This window comes from Corvus hawaiiensis, chromosome 3 (assembly GCF_020740725.1).
Source record: "Corvus hawaiiensis isolate bCorHaw1 chromosome 3, bCorHaw1.pri.cur, whole genome shotgun sequence".
Lineage (NCBI taxonomy): Eukaryota > Metazoa > Chordata > Aves > Passeriformes > Corvidae > Corvus > Corvus hawaiiensis.
In genome coordinates this window covers 107,927,394-107,943,743 of record NC_063215.1, presented here as the reverse complement: position 1 = coordinate 107,943,743, position 16,350 = coordinate 107,927,394, and the positions used below count along the sequence as shown (strand labels likewise).

Below are 16,350 nucleotides of genomic sequence, written 5' to 3'. Positions count from 1 at the left end.
CAACAAGGTCACCCCCAGTCTCCTTTTCTCCAAGCCAAACAGCCCCAGCACCCCCAACCACTCCTCATAAACTTATGCTCTAGACCCTTCACCAACTTTGTTGCCCAACTCTGGACACGCTCCAGCACCTCAATGTCGTTTGTGTACTCAGGGGCCCAAAAACTGAACACACTATTCAAAGTGGCACTTCAGATCATCAGGCAGAGGTGTGAGACCTGCTGAATTCAAGGTGTCACATCCCCTTAAGATAACATTATCCGTCATTAGGAGGCTCAGCTCATTCCTGTGTGCCCCTTGTGGCAATACTGCTTGGGTTGCACAGTCTCTACAGTATTTCCAGGGCATATGGAACATGGACTGTTATGGGATGTCCCAGCATAAAGAGGCAGCTTTCTCCAATATTGTTGCTGCTGCTGCCAGTGATTTACTGCAGGCTAGTCTTCCCAATGCAACTGAATCGAGTTGAATGGAATAATATGCAACCGGTTTGTGGTACAGTCACAATTTCTGCATTATCACTCCACTAACTTTACTTCATGTACATACAGACTGAAGTTTGTATAATCTGGGAGCCCAAGAGAAGGAGCAGGCACCATTTTATTGCTTTAAAAGCTTGTTCCCTCTCTGGGCCCCATGCAACAAGTTCTACCTTTTCATTATTGGTTGTCTCCATCAGAGGCTCAGTCAATTCTCCTAACCCAGGAAACCACAGCCGATGAAATCCTGCAATTCTGAAAAATCCTCATATCTGCTTTTTTGTAACCAGACATGGGAGCTTAATTATGGCCTCTATTCTTCCTGGGTCTATCATTCACTATCCCTTCCTCAAAATAAATCCTAAACATTTTAACTTTGATGCAGCTGAAGTCTGACCAGAGCTGCATTGTGTCCCCATTTTTTGCCAGAACACTACATAGATGTATAGGGTTTATTTTACAAGCATTCTTATCACTATTTGTTAATAACAAATCATGTATGTATTATCCAAGAACCAATTCACTCAATTTTATGTCATTATTGCAGTGTAGTAAGTGTCAAAATTCTCTGCAGATTCAATGGACATAATCCTCTACCTCCTGGAGATCACAGCAAGAGAACATATTACAGCATTTTCTTATCTACTCTTTTTTTTCTTTTCAATAACAAAAGGTAGTTTTTGCTTTCCTTTTCACTGAAGGGGTACTATAAAGCATTATGCAACAATTTCCTGCTTGGGCAGTACTCTTTGCATAGCTTCTTCCTCCTTGAAGAAAATGAAAGTGTTCCCCAAGTTAAAATAACTAACATTGTTTTGAAAAGCAAAAAGGTTTTCTGCTGCTCTGTGCCAGTAAACTGAGTCATAGGTGATGCCGTCCATGAACAAACAGAACTAATCAAATCTTCTCGAGAGCAACTACAACAGTCCTCTTCATTCTGGAGGAAGTCTTCAAATATTATCTGTATGTTTACCACCCTCTTACCTATGTAACTGTAAATGTATAAAAACGTGCTTTTAGAAATTTTTTCAAAAGTATATATAAACATTATTATAAGCAAGTACTAGTCCACAAATCCCATACAAATAATAAAGCAGTGTTTCAGCTGATGCGCAACATCTGGAGAATCTGCTCTTGGTGTGGTGCCCACTGCAGCTGGAATAAGCCAGGAGAAAAGCCCAGTGTGCATCCAGAGTCACTGCCCACCCCCACTCTGTGCCCCAGCCTCCAAGCCAGTCCTTATGCCCAAGTTAAGGGTCAAGCCCATGAAATGCTCTCACTGACACTGTTCCAACATGCCAGGCCAGTAATCCACATGACCTGGCAATTCATCATCCAGACACTGCAGCAGGAAAGTGAATTTGTGTTGGTCAAAGGTTCCTTGTGATGGCAATCATTCTGCTGAGCTGCCATTCCAGGTTATACCTGGGCAAGCCTCTTGGCACAGCACTACTGCACTCTCAGTCGATAACTCTGCTGTACTGGCCATATTCTCCCAATTTTGCACAACCTCAGCCAAAGGTATTCCCTTTTCCATGCTGAATTTATTTCCCATTGTTTGAAACACTAAGAGGGATTTGAAACCCCATTTTACATGCTAAAAGGGGCCTTTTATAATGTAAAATCCCCCCTTCCAGTGTTTTAGGAGGACCTTTTCCAAATCTCCTTCTATGTGTGCTTGAACCCTCCTGTGCTTTATGAGGGACTCCAACCCATTCTACGTGTGCCATTCCCTGACCAGGCTGTGCACATGTAAGAAAGCTGCACCAGAGAAGGGACCTGAACCTTCCCCAATACTGGGAGGGGCTCAAACTCACCACAGTAATTTCACAAAATTGGAACAAAATGCTGCACCAACAGAGAAACTCAAATTTACTGTAACAATTAACACTGAATCTGCTCAATTTTAACGCTCACCCTTTGTCTCTCCCCTGCTCCAAAGATCCAAGTGAACTCAAATGGTGCCGGCAATTGATCACTCAGATGTTTGAAGAAGTGAGGCTCCAAAGGTAGTGGCCTAGGGTCCCATCTAGGTCACTAAACTGCTGGGGAATTTCTCTTGTCTGACCATTCAGGACCACTGTGGCAGTCACACTCTTACCACCCAAGACTTTCACTGCTGGGACCAAAGCCCCTTTGCAGTGGGCAGCTCCAGTGAACCCCCAGGTGCCCAGCTTGGCTCCCACCACACACCACACTCACCATCAGATGAGTTTCCCTCAGCAGCTCAACCCCAGGTTTCCCACAGCAGAGTCCCAAACATCTGGTTCCTCAAGTAGTTTAATCATGGTGCAAACACACCACAAAGGCTTGAGCTGGTGTCCATGGGGTCAGCAAAGGAATCCCTGGGCTTTTGCACCTTTGCAGTCTATGTGCCTCTTTCTCTTGTCCTCTTTGTGCCCCTTACACCTGCCTCTTGGTCCAATGGTGATATCTGGTCTTCTGCTTGTTTATTTTGGTTCTACTGAGTCTCTGGGTGAGGTGGCCACCCAGTGTCTCAGATGACAGTGCCCTTTGTCAGGCAACAGGTCACTGCTAGTTCATGGCTCCTGCCCTGGGGCCCCAAGACACTTCCTACCATCCAGGGCACAACCTGCAGCTCGCACTGCAGCTGCACACCCAGCTACCTGCACCAGGTGTGTTCCTCAACAGCCTTATTGTTGCATTTGCAAGGCCAGTGTTTCAGTGAATGCTACACATCTCTAAAGCCCCTGATGTCAGGGAAATAAAAAACAGAGGTACAGTTCCTAAGGCTCATAGAAAGAGAAGGAAAACAGGATGAAAACACATATATGCACAGTAGAGGAGGTGGTATGTTTTTTTCTGCTGACATCCTGGGCTGTTCAGTGCTTGGCTTACCAACCACTCATGGGTGGCAGCTCAGTCTCCGGACAAGACTGTTTCCCTGGGCATTTATACTGATTTCTCCAAGTGGCAGCAGCCAGAGTTTTCCTGTAGCTCCCAGGTCACCTAATGTTAGAACACATCCACCTTTCCCAGCACTGGCCCTCTGTGCATCCGTGTCAGCACTACCACCCTTATTGGATGCACAGACATGGACTAAGCCTTCAACAGTGTCAGTTTAGCTGCTCTTCAAAATTTTTCCTGACTTTGACAGCTCAGGTTTCCCTTCAAGGTGATATTAAACTCTGAGACTGGGCTTCTGGAGAGATGTCATAATTTTCATGGGTCTCACAAGCTACGGGACGTTCCCAGCCAACCGCTGGAGCAGCATCTATTCCCGACACGTGTTCCCGCTAGAGGGCAGAAGGCAGCCGGCCAGGACCACAAACCCGGGACACCGGGACGCCCTGCATACTGGCTGGTCTCATGGAGCAGCTTGTAAAAGCAGACTTACTCTCTCTGGTCAGAGGGGTGTCCATCCACAGAGCTCACCTCTGATAGCGGCCAAAGCAGGTGTCAAGGGAAGAGCACACTGGGTGTGCCAGCAATGAGACGCCACCCGAAATGCGCCACAGCTTTCTGAAGGCAAGATCCTCCCTGAGCCCCAAGTGGTGTGCTTGCATTGGTGTGTTTGCATGAGACACCACCGATGCACGCCGAGGGGACGAGAGACCTACTCCACTTTTTGGAAGTCCCTGTTGCCAGCAAACAGGAGCAATGAACTGGGACAGCAGCAGGTTCATCAGGCTCTGCAGATCAGGCATCAGGACAGGTAGGTGGGCCAATTACAGATGGATTGGGATGAAAGCCAACATCAGCCTGCTTTGAGAGCTTTTCCCCAAGGGAAAGAGAGACAGAGGACTCAGGGCTTGCTAGCACCCTCCTGCCACTCTGCCCTCCAGCCACGGCAACTGCTGCAGCCTGGGAAGGGCAAGTAAAGGAAGCTGCACCGAAGAGGTGCAACACAGTAGGATGGAAAGAACAAAATCCATGACAGCACCGTCCTGGGGTCACCAAGGAAAGAGCTAGGGCCAGAGCCACCAAATACCTGCTGTTTCTCAGGTCCCTCAGCCAAGCTACACAAGGTGGCGTGCAGCACAACAGCCCTGGTGCTGACCAGCATTCCTCTCCTTGCCATAAGAGAGGCATTTTGGCTCATCTGCATCCTGGCTGACAGCAGCTTGCTACCAGTAGCAAGTCTGCCCTGCTGCTGGATCCAGAGCAGGGTTCTGTTACTGCAAATCGCAGTATGTTTGATTTATCCCAATTCCCAAGTGACATTCACAAAGGAAATCCTAAAGCATGAAGGTCAGAAGACAAAACCTCCCCAGGTTGTTATGTCCCTTCATTTCCTGTGAAGCATTTCACAGCTTATGGCTCTGCCTGCCTCAAGAAATCCAGCCTGTTTTCCCACATGACTATTCCTCCCCTCTTATCATCCCATCACCTTCCAAGTGCCTCTAGACAGACCAAACCCAAGGCCAATGCTCAGACATCCCAGAGGACCAGACGACACTCTCCTTCCTTTTATCTCTGAGGGTTTTAACAGCAAAGGAAGGGGTTTCTTGTCCTCACAGCAGCAATCTGGCTGCACTACAGGGGAGGAGGATAGGCAAAGTCATGCTGGGGAGGGCAAAGAACAACAGTATCAGTAGGGTATACATTACCAAGAGCAAGGTATCATCAAGCAATTCATCCTCAGTCAGGAGGCAAATGGGAAGAAAACGTGTCCTGCAAGTAGATGGATCTACCTTTCCTTGTCTTGGTGGCTGGCTGCTTGCAGCTGCCTCGAGTTTTCCTCACAGCCTTGTGTCCTGGTTAGCATTTCCCCCCTGGAACGGCCATTCAAGACAGACTGCAGTCACTGAAAAGAGGCCAGTGCAGTACATTAAATGGGACCTCAGCACCACTATACTGAATTGGAGCACCTCATTTTTTTTCATTTTCCTATCCCCACGGAAGGGAAAACCCACACCATCAGCCCCTGCTGTTCTCATCTGACTGGGCAGGCCATTCTTAACTGCACCAAACGTCACCATCTCACTGTGTATGCACATTTATCAGGCATGCCCTGCTCCAGTCAGCCCCTGGAAGAGTGCCTAACTCTTTATTCTCTGGGCAGAGGACCTCTGGTTTGGTCAGCACCCAGTTGCTCTATTAAACACTCTGAAGCAGCTTTCCCACCCGCCGCAGGTACCACACACAGCTCTGCCCAGGGGCTCTGACTGCCACCCAGAGGCCTCCCAGGAACCATCTTCTCTTCCACCACAAGCTCATAGCACTCCTTTGTGCTCAGAGATGTATTTCATAGTACTGCAATACCACTGAGACAGCACACAGCCGCTCTCAACAGAGCCACAGGAACAGGGCAGGTCATGTCCCAAAGAGACACAACAGCCAGGACAAGGCATAGGAGGCATTCCAGGCTGGGTCAGGTGCACTAATGAGATAAGGAGGCTCAGAGAAAGGACAAGGACATCAACACTATGCATGTCTCAGCCAGCAGCAGTAGCTACTAGTGATCACCAGTAACAGCCATCAGAGCTGCTTGCTACCAGTGTGAAAGCAGCCAGGTGTAAGGGAGGAAAGTGCAGACGGGTACTGGATTCACTGATTTTGTCTGGAAGACCTAAGGCTCATTCAGCATTACAGAAGAGATTTGTTGGATTTATCTAAGAGAATATAAAAATATTTCTAAATACTTAACAAGATGTACAAAATCCTCCTCCTCAGGGTTTTCAAAACTCGTGTGTGACATGTGTAGCCAAACTGCTGCCAAAACTGCTCCTGGACCACCCACTGTTTCCTTCACAGGAAGGTTATAACAGGTTATGCTTTAGAAACATGCTTGTTAAAGGAGATCAGCCAACATGCATCACTGAGCGTACACCAGGCCCACACCCAGGGAGTCACACGAGGAGTGGCAGATGGACCAGCAGCAGTGCTGTGCTCAGGGTGCAGAGCACTTCTCTTTCCAAACATCTACTACAGGCTTTCGGCTACTTTTGTGCTGCCAAAATGTTACAATACTAGCAGTGCACACCGAAGATTTGAACTACTCATAACACTGTATTTCCAGTGAAAGAATGACTAACATTGAGATCCCTCTGCTTGTTTGCTGCCCATGGCATAGTGAGGTTGTTCCAAGCAGGAGGGCACCGATGCAGAGGTCATGACATCCCAAAACAGGGCAGAGCAAGCCTGGCTGCAACAGAAAAACACCTCTCATACAAATGTTTGGCCAAGGCCATATAGGACTATTCCCTTTGCTCCAGTATTCCCACAAAGCATGGACAGCAGTGACACCCTCAAACCAGCAAAGATCTCTGGGATTCCCTTTGGTTAGGCCTGCAGCCAACAGCTCCAGAATACACGTGCTCTCCTTCTAGAGCCTGCTGAACCATCCTCTGATGTTTGGATGTGCCTCCTCACATGGACAAGTGTGTGCCAGCATCTCTGCAAGCAAATCATTTCTAAACAAGACAAATGGTCCTTTCTCAGACCAATTCAAACACAATAGCGGAAGCAAATCAAAGATAAGCCTATATTATAAAATGCTACCTTCCTGTTCCCAGAAGGATTTCTTTAAGCACAGCTCTCCTTTACAGGCTCCACAGCTATAGACAGCTACACAGTTTCAGACTCAGTCATACAGGCAGCCTCAGAAAGAAGTGGACCACTCTGGCCTATTACCTGCTTGTGTTGTGGACTTGTGTCTAGGAAAAGCGTGGGACACTGTAGGCAGCAGAGAGAGAGATGGCCAACATCAATATATAACCTAAATGCCACCTCCTGACTCGAGGACCGCTTCCTCCTGATCCTCCCTGCTGCGGACTGAGAGCTCCCACATGTTTTGCCAGCCTGGAGACCAGATCGCACACAAGATATACATCCATCCTACCCTGATCTCAGGGGACATTCCTGCTAATGTGGTTAGTCCCACTGGAGGAGAAAAGAGCAGCTGCTACTGTCATGCCAAACCTACCCAGCACCTCAAACTCCCTAACAGGATGAGCACTGCCTATCAGCATTGGCAGGGCTATTCCTGCCTCCCCTTCCTAGCAAGTCTCCCCTCTCCAGACAGAATTCAACATAGAGCTCTGCCCAGCAGAGTTGTTTCTCAACAGGTTTATAAACCCCTCTGTTGCACAGGTCTCTTAAGCCACTGATCTAGACCACAGTGCAGTGAGGCCGCTGTACAGACCACACACATCAAACCCTTGTCTGAAAAGTGGGGAAGCTATGAAAGGGCAGTTGTTAAAATCATGGAAGAGCCATCAGTCTGTGCATTCAGTGACGAAAACAAGATCAGAGGATGGAGTGAAAAACCTGAGATCTGTCTTAGAAAGACACTATTGGTTAATCCAACCTGTCACTAACACAGACATGCCAGAGCTATCCCACACCCCATAGCAAGGAGCTGCAGCTTACCTGGTGCTTCAGAGCAGCTTTCCTTTTAGCATAGAGGTACCTGCAAACACTCCAGTGTGCACAGCTTCTCACTGGTCAGCTTCAAAACAGCCCCTCTGGGCAGAGACATCCATCTTGAAACACTACTGCAATACAAAGCTTCTGGGCTGTTTCTACCAACTATGCATGCTTTTCTGAGGCAGGGATGCCACACAAACCATGCATCCGGTGTGGAAAGTGAGAAGGCAGTACACATTGCTGTGGCTCCCACTAAATTCCCTAGCTCAGGAATACCATGGTATTTACCTGAAAATCCCAGCAATAGAACCTGCTTTTTGTCCAGGTCCACTGACCCTGTAACATCAGGCTCTCTGGGAGCAGGCATCAAAAAGCATGAACCAGCTATGCTGCAAAAATAAATGTGTCCAGGGAGCAGCCTGGGCTTCAGTGCTCCACAGCAGAGGCAGTTTCCCCTCAGGGCCCTCAGCAGGCAAAGCAGGCAGGCTACTGCTGTCCACAGTCACTGCTGCTCACTGGCACCACAAGATTTCCCAGCAGGCTGCCAGGCTGTCCAGCAGACTGTCCCTACTCTCCAAGGTGCTGCGGCTTGGGCTCAGCAGTGTCAGACACTTACTGACAGGCTGGCAGGGCCCTTGGGGGCCCCAGCGAGCCGCACACAGACTGAACAGATGACACTCCAGGCACCTGCAACTGCTCACTTCCAGACACTGTCCCAGTGGAATAGGACACTCTTTCCAAGGATCACTGTGCCCATTCACCTTCTCAGCAAGCTGCAAACAGAGCCAGGAGCTATCACAGCACACATTCCACCTAGCAAAAGGGTCCATGAATAACCTGGTGTGTGTCCTCACCACATCCTGTATTACAGCCACACCGGGCATAGGCAGCCATCCAAAGACACCCTGGCTAAGAAAATCTGAATTTGTAACATACTTTAAAAGTTCATCACCCTACCAACCACTTTGTCTCTTTAAAGCACAGTTTTATTGTGCTCACTGAAGCACCAGAATGCCCACTGAAGAACTCAGGAAATGGAGGGAGAGGTAATTTATCACACAATCCTTCCCACCAACCCACAGAGATCTTTGGCTGAAGCGAAGGATTTCCTGCACAATAGGTGCACACAAGACCACTCGGTGCAACAGAGGCACTCCTCTATGCCCATTACCTGGGCATATGATGTCCTGTATATGTTCAAATGCATCATCCTTTTATTCTCTTTAAGTACTCTGAATTTTATACAGGAGGTCGTTAAGCATTTCTGTAATGTGTTGTCCTCAGCTCTTGTACACAGGCTTTTAGAAAAACATTTGTCAGTGCACATACTACCTTGAGACTAGCACACAGGAAGCTCTGCACCAGCCAACTGAAGCAGAAGAGAAAAAAACGTGGCTTTTTTGGTTCACTGATCAAACTGTAAAGCAAGCCTATAAAAGAAATAAAAGCTAGTTCCAGCCCAGAATAATACTGAAAAGTTTTTAAAACAGCCATGAGGGGCTAGCTTTGAATCCAACTCTAACAGTGGTTAGTAAGGGCAAGAAATAAGTCTGCAAGTGACTATGAAATTCCAGCCAAATTTAAGAGGACAAAAGTCAAGCGATAGCAACATCAGAGAAGAAAACTTAACTAGAGGCCCAGGATCTGGACATACCAAAACGGTACCACTCGAAGCAAAAACTTAGTTCCGAAATATCTGACAGTTCCTTAACAGAAATGCTGCTTGCAGCTATAAACAGGCTGCCAGTTCAAAGGAGAGGTGAGAGCCCTCCTCAGGATAATCACATATGGAGAAGAGGCAGAGGAAGCTGTTCCCCAGGGAAGGCAGGTACCAAAGCACAGGGTCTTTTGTTGGCACAATTCCTTGGATGCAACCGCCTTACTCCTCCCCCACATGAAAGATCAATCAGAGATTGTCAAGAGTGTTCAAAACGGCCTATTAAGCTTGCACTGGGTTCTCACAAAGAAGAGGCATCCAGGGAATCCCTTGACTGTGCTCACTTCGGCTCCCTATCACATTCAGCTAAGAGAAAACAAGCAGGGAGAAGGAAAACAATGCACAGAGCAAGTGAGGAATACTAGGCAAGTGCCTTGCTATCACAAATTCATAGAGCTGGGAGCTTTCTAGAGGAGAGAACACAGCCCTGGTTTGTTACTGCAGAAAGGGCAGACACAAGGCACAGACACAGCAAGGTGCAGCTCAGTGGGAGCCTCCAGGAACAACATGTTTCCAAGGTGGGTGGGAGATACAACTTCATTGTCCCAAGTCAGGATTTGGGTTTACCTGGTGGGATAGAAACAGCCTGCTCTCAAAGCAAAGCGCAATTGCATCAAAAGCTGACCTCCAACTATACTCGTAGTGCCAACAGTACCCTGAGGAATAAGAGACAGGACACCAATCACTGTCTCCCAGACCCTCCCCAGTCTGACAGCAAGCAAACAAATCAACGTGTAAATAACTATTCCAGGAGAGGACAACATCTGTGGAAGAAAGTGACTTCATGGAAGCCACCAGTTGCTCCCAGCACTGTAAGGCAGCCTCCCCATCCCAGCAGACACACTGGTCTGACACTTCCCACTCAGAATCTGCCATCAAGCTTATGAGCACACAAGTGCTGGCCCTGAGAGCTGGCCTTTAGTGTCCCTTGCACTCTGCTCCAGCACAGGCTGCCACGCTGCAGGAAGGAGGTGGACAGCAACATTCACATGGCCCTGACAGGCTTATTTCCAGTTGCAGGAGGGCACCACCACAGCTCAGTTAGGGTAGTGCTACCAGTAGGATTTCAGGATGTGTCAGGCAGAAAGGGAGAACAGACTGCTGACACAAGTCACCCACATGCACGATATTTGTTCATACAAGCCAATTACAGGAAGAGTTGAGAAAGTTATTACCATTATTTCTACATTTGCCTGCTTAATCTTGTTGTCCTAGTTACCACAGCCCTGGTGACTAAGGCAACCAGTCTTGGCAAGTAAGGCACAGAATGCAATGAGATGTAATACAAATATTTAAGATGAGCCTCAAAGAGCAAAAGCAGAAACAAGCAAAAGCAGTTCTGTGCCCCCTGCATCACTCCCAATCTCCCTTCATCTACTACATTTCTCAACACCTCCAAAGGAGTTTGAGAATGGATACTCAGGTGTGTTTGTGGTATAGCCAAGAGACCCAAGGTGGGCTGCAAACCCAATTCAAAGGTACCAGAGCTCCCCTACACTCTCCCTCTTCACAGTGAGTTAACTGTACAGACACTAACATGCACAGTCCTGGGCCCAGGCTGAAGATCAGAACTTGTGTTACCATTCAATAAACACCTCTTCTCTATCCATGTATGGTCTCTGCAGCATCCAGGCTCCAGGTTCATAATGCCCTGGAGTATTTCACACAGGCATCTCAAGGCATCTCCATCTAGGAACTGAGTAACATGACACTCCTGTGGTTTCTGAGATCACTATCAGCTCTGCAACAATCCCAGTCCTGAGCACATATTTGCTCTTCTGTTATTTTTATCACAGACATACAATACTCAGAACATCTCAGGCTCAAGGCTGTGTAAAGTTAAGTCAAAAGTTACTTAAAGTGAACCACATGACTTGGACAATATAAAGGCCCTCCTGCTGTCCACAGTCCAGAACCTCCAACTCTAAACTCTTATGATCATGATCCAAGTGCATATAAAGCCCAAAATATAAGCAGCTGTTGCTGTCATAGAACTCCAAGTAGCATTTCGCTAAGCTTATCTTTTTCTCCTCACTTGCTACTAAACTTCACATAAATAGGAGAAAAATACATACTTTATATTTTAATATAAAAGTTTTGCAGGACCTGTTGGACTGAAAAATAAAAACCAGAACAGCTTTTGATGAACACTGCATGTTTAGCCTGCCCTGAACACTAAGTACACAATAGTGCTGGGCACCTCACAAGAAATATGAAAAACAAGACTATTATGCTGGGATGGGTGGTCAGATCCTGGGGAGAAGATGAGAAAATTTAAATCAAGATATGCATATAATAACCCATGATGCATGATAATAATAAGGATGTGTTTAAAATATGATTTAAAAGAAAAAAAAAGATAATTTTATCCCTCTCCAACACTTAATTTTCCTATATTAGAGCTGTGTATAGCATTTAATTAATTAGGCTGCTTACCTGTTAAAAGCTAGACACATAAAACAGGAAGCTTCTTTTTTTCCCCTTTCACACTTTCACACCCAAAGACACAGCCACCCACGACCTTGTAGGCATCCTCATGAGAAGGTGTGGAGCTTCAAGAAGAAAATTTATGAGTATGTGGAGCCAACAGTGCTGCACACTGAGCTCACTGGATTGAAAGGGACAGTTCTGCACAGGCTGCACGTTCCAGGGAGTGGGATGGACTCCCAGCTAGGAAGCATCAGACCCTAAGTTACCTCGAAAGCTTGAAAAATTCTGCCTTCCAAGGGCTTTGCTCAAGGCCCTGTTTGATCTAGGTTCCACTCAAACAAACTTCAGAGGAATGACCTCCCTTGAATCAAGTGCTGTTTTAATAGCCATGTTTCTGCTTAAGTTATCAATATTTTTTCATCTAAATGAAAACAGCATAGGGTTTTCAAATCAGTCTCACCTAATGCAATGGGGCCAGGACACAACAACTTTAACTACTTTTAAACTACAACTATAGCAGGAACACGCAAGCAAAGACAACAGGGAGGCTGCAGAGAGGCAGAAGCTCTCGTTCATGTGCCCAGCTGGAGGGAAGGCAGGCAAGCACTATGCTCCAGCCATGGTGCTCCCTGCGCCCACCTCTTCAGAGGCTGCTTTGCTTGTCCAGCAGGCAAACTGCCCCAAGGCCCAGCCCCCACTCTCTCTTCTCCAAAGTGGGATAAATAAAGAAGCTAATTTGGAAACCAGAAACCAGGCAGGAGCTTGAGGAAACCTATGCAGGTTGCCACAGCAACTCCACAAATCCATGTCACCGGAGACCACCATACTCAGAAAATTCTGACAGCAAAGACCTTTTAGCACCTGGATGACAGCCAGTTATCCCGTTTTCTGGCAAGGGGATTGCAAGCCTAAGTAAGATCAGCCCAGCTCAATCTTATGAATGGAAGATCTCCAAGGTACACCAGAACAGCTGGCACGTCCGGTGCAGGCTCAGCATCCAGCAAAGCCAAGCTGTGACAGTACTGTAAGGCAGATCACTGAACTGCCATTGTGATTGATCCTCCAAGTTTTTCCATTTGAAGGAACGACATGTTGGAGATCTACACACGTGAGTTTCAGTGCAGCACACGTGTGGTGTGCAGCACAGATTGTTCTCTGTTAAAAAGTAGCCTGTTGCTTCAACACAACAGGCAACAAAAACATAAAAGTAGACCTACTGGAGTGAGTAATCCTCAGAACTACTTTAAAAAAGGCTGACAGTAATTCAGAGCAGCCTTCCAGCATTTTCCAAAATCACAGAAATAAAACTGGGTATTTTCCCTTTCTTCTCATTTATATCCTCTCTCAAAACCTGAACTCAAGTACCTGATACTAAACAACTGGCTTAAGCCTCAGTCAGACAATACTGCCATCCCTCTGGCTCACAGCATTAGCCAGGGTGAGTAGGCTTAATGCAATTGCTCTTGTCAGCCCCTCTTACTGCTTGTAACCACCACGGAGAAAGATCAAATTGTTCCAATAATTATAGAGATAACCTGAAACAAGAGATTAATCTACCACTTGCATTTCTGTCAGTGTGGTTTTTGCCTCCCTCTGGAATATCCTGATTTGACAGCAAGTCCAGCCTCACTTTTGGTGATGTTGTGGGATGCCAAAACTCTGCAACTGAATACAGGTGAAACATAATAAACCCCAAACGTGCACACGTTTCATTGACAGAGAAAACATAAGATCTATGGCTTAACTCTTCCTGCAAGAAAAGAGATTTAACCCAGCAATGTGAACAGCTATGAAATATGAAGGAAAATTCCAGAAGATACAGGTGACTCTTAAGACAGAGATCAGGCACATGACTACGAAAAGCTCCTGCACCAGTAACAGCCACCTCTGCTTCCAGGTTTGGTGGCTACATAAAGCACAGGGTACCTGTCCCTGGGTCTCCATGAACAGGCTCTGTGCACACACCCTGTGTATGAACCAGCCCCCCACCTCCCCAGATTAATGCTGCTTACTCCTCAAAAGGCAGGCTGAGCCAGTCTCCCACACACTTGTATTATCTGCTCAAAGAAGAGCTGCTCACAGACACTGAAGCACTGGGTTTCAGACTCAAGGTCAGTTACTCCCCTGCAAAAAGAAGGGCCTAAAGGGAAGACTTCAATCATAGAACAAAGACTGTGGGGGTATTTGTTAGCTGCTTCTGGCACTTGTTTCTTCAGTTTGCACTGTTTTTGATAAAGCTGGTATCTGAGCGCTGCTGATAATCTGTCCAGCAGAGCCCCCTGACTGAGAGCTGCACTGCTGATGAAATTGTTTCTAGCACAAGCTTTCAAAGCCCTGCGAATATCCCTGCCACTCGCTGAATGATGTTTACTTGGAGCCCCAGATCCACCATGGCAATTCCAGCTTAAAACACCTCTGCACACAGGAAATTCTCTAACAGCTTCAACACTATGAGAAAGGATGGTTTCTTACACATGCACACACTGCAGCAATGTCCTTGGGAATCCCTATGCTTCAGTGCAACTTCACGGTGCTTTTGGAAGATCCTTTCTTTCAGTTAAAGACATATTTCCATCTCTGCAGAGAATCTTCTTTAAGGAGCCACCTGGAAAATGTGCCAGGGAAGAGAACACCTGATAACATCCCCATTAGAACTGGCACTCAGTGAGAAATACCTTATTCTACTCAGTTATCCATGTAAATCACTGTTAATTGAAACAGCACAAAACAAAATGTAAAGAGGGCTACCTAGTCACAAAGGAAAAAAAATACATTTGAAGAAATAAAGAGGAGGGTTTAATCTGTTTACACTAAGTCAGAATGACCTTTTCCTTCCTCCCAGGGACAAAACGGCATGGCTCCATTTTATGGACCTTATGTTACAGGCTGTGCCCATCAGAGAGCACACAAAGGGCACATGGAGCAGACAGATATCTGGGGTGACCTTACTGCCCATAACCAGGCAGTCCCAGGGGTCCCACAGGAACCTGGCCAGTTCCCTGCCAGGCTCATTTTCAGGCCCTTGTCAGAGATGCTCACAAAAGTCAAGGAACACTCCAGTTCTTTGGAAACACTGACAATCCCTCTCAGAGTGTGCAAGCAGAGAAGGTGGAGAACCAATCCCCAGCACCAGAAGCCAATGCTGTTCCCAGCACCACTGTGTTTGAGCACATGACACATTGACTCAACCTGTTAATCCAGCAAAGAATGAGCCTAGAAAACAATGAGTTGTTTCCTTCCAGGCCAGCACTGAGCTAGCTTGCCACATAATCAGGCATATGCTGGAACTAGTGCCAGTCCAAAGCTGTGAGGCTGGCCTGCCAATTTGTGTCATCCCACGTGTCCCTGCCGAGAGTACGCAGAGAGGATCTGGAACTGGGCCTGAGAAAGAAATAAAGCTCTCCCACCTTCTTTCGAAACAACCCAATCAATGCATGAATCACCCACAGGAAGCACTTGTAATGCCTACCATACATATCACCCAGCACCCCGGCAGAAAGGCGTGCCACTCAGGGAGGCTTCCAGTTAAGATAAGACAACAGCAATTAGCCACTTTGGGGTGCCTATCACCTTTCTCTCCCTCAGCACATCATAGTTCTAATGCAGCTTCCTGAAGACACTATTGTTGGCTTTGAGTAGTTTTATTTCATGTATTTTGTCCTGTGTTGAATCCTGCAACCTGCTGCACAGATTTCTACTGACAACGTTGGCTGTGCTGTGTTGAGAGCTCACACAACAGCTTTGGGTCATGCATCCTAGCTACCTGCACTGCAGCCCATGAAAGGTGCCATACAAATTACACTCTTTGGGGAAAAAACCCAACAAGTTGATACTTGAAAAGATACTTTTGAGAAAACCAGTCAGTGTCAGGATCTAATAAGTAAGCCTCTAAACCTCAGCATGTAAGACTTCCCATTGGGTTTTTTTCCATATTTTTTTAAGATTAGGAGGGCCATAAGACCTTTGGGTCTGTCTGGCCTAACCTCCTGTCGAGCATACACAAACAACATATTTGCTCAGGCAAAGAGGAAATGGCAACACACCAAAAACCCGCAGAGAAATGGTCCATCTTTTATCAGTGAGCAACAAAACTTGGGCTGGTGTCAAGCCATCTCTGAAATTTACCCCCCTTTTCGTGATGTATGTCCACAGAATAAAAAAGGCAACACAGCTGAAAAAGCGCCTCAGATATTAGATGATATTTGAACTGTAAATATCTTAACACACTCCCCTAACACCCAAAGCATGTGAGCCAACAATCTTACAAAGAGGCATCAGAGCATCTGTAGGATTTGCTCCACACCACAGTCAGCCAAAATCTCAGGCAACTTCCAGAAGGGGTGCAAATAGCTTTTCTCTTCTCCATATGCCCAGAGAAGAATCAACTGAGAGGAA

The 16,350-nt window shown here is 46.8% G+C and overlaps 1 protein-coding gene across 4 annotated transcripts in view; it reads right to left on the bottom strand.

Annotated features, from left to right (window-relative positions):
* LOC125323863 (phosphofurin acidic cluster sorting protein 1-like) overlaps nt 1–16,350 on the bottom strand; it is a 58,807-nt gene that overhangs the window by 24,509 nt on the left and 17,948 nt on the right. The window contains exon 1 of one of the 4 annotated variants that reach the window (XM_048299213.1): nt 5,132–5,220. The exons of 2 other annotated variants lie outside the window; for them this stretch is intronic. In XM_048299213.1, coding sequence (XP_048155170.1) covers nt 5,132–5,205 — 74 coding nt within the window. In that variant the 5' untranslated portion in view covers nt 5,206–5,220. Of the gene's footprint in view, nt 1–5,047; nt 5,092–5,131; nt 5,221–16,350 lie in introns of those variants that run through there. One more of the 4 variants, XM_048299215.1, reaches the window with a different exon arrangement.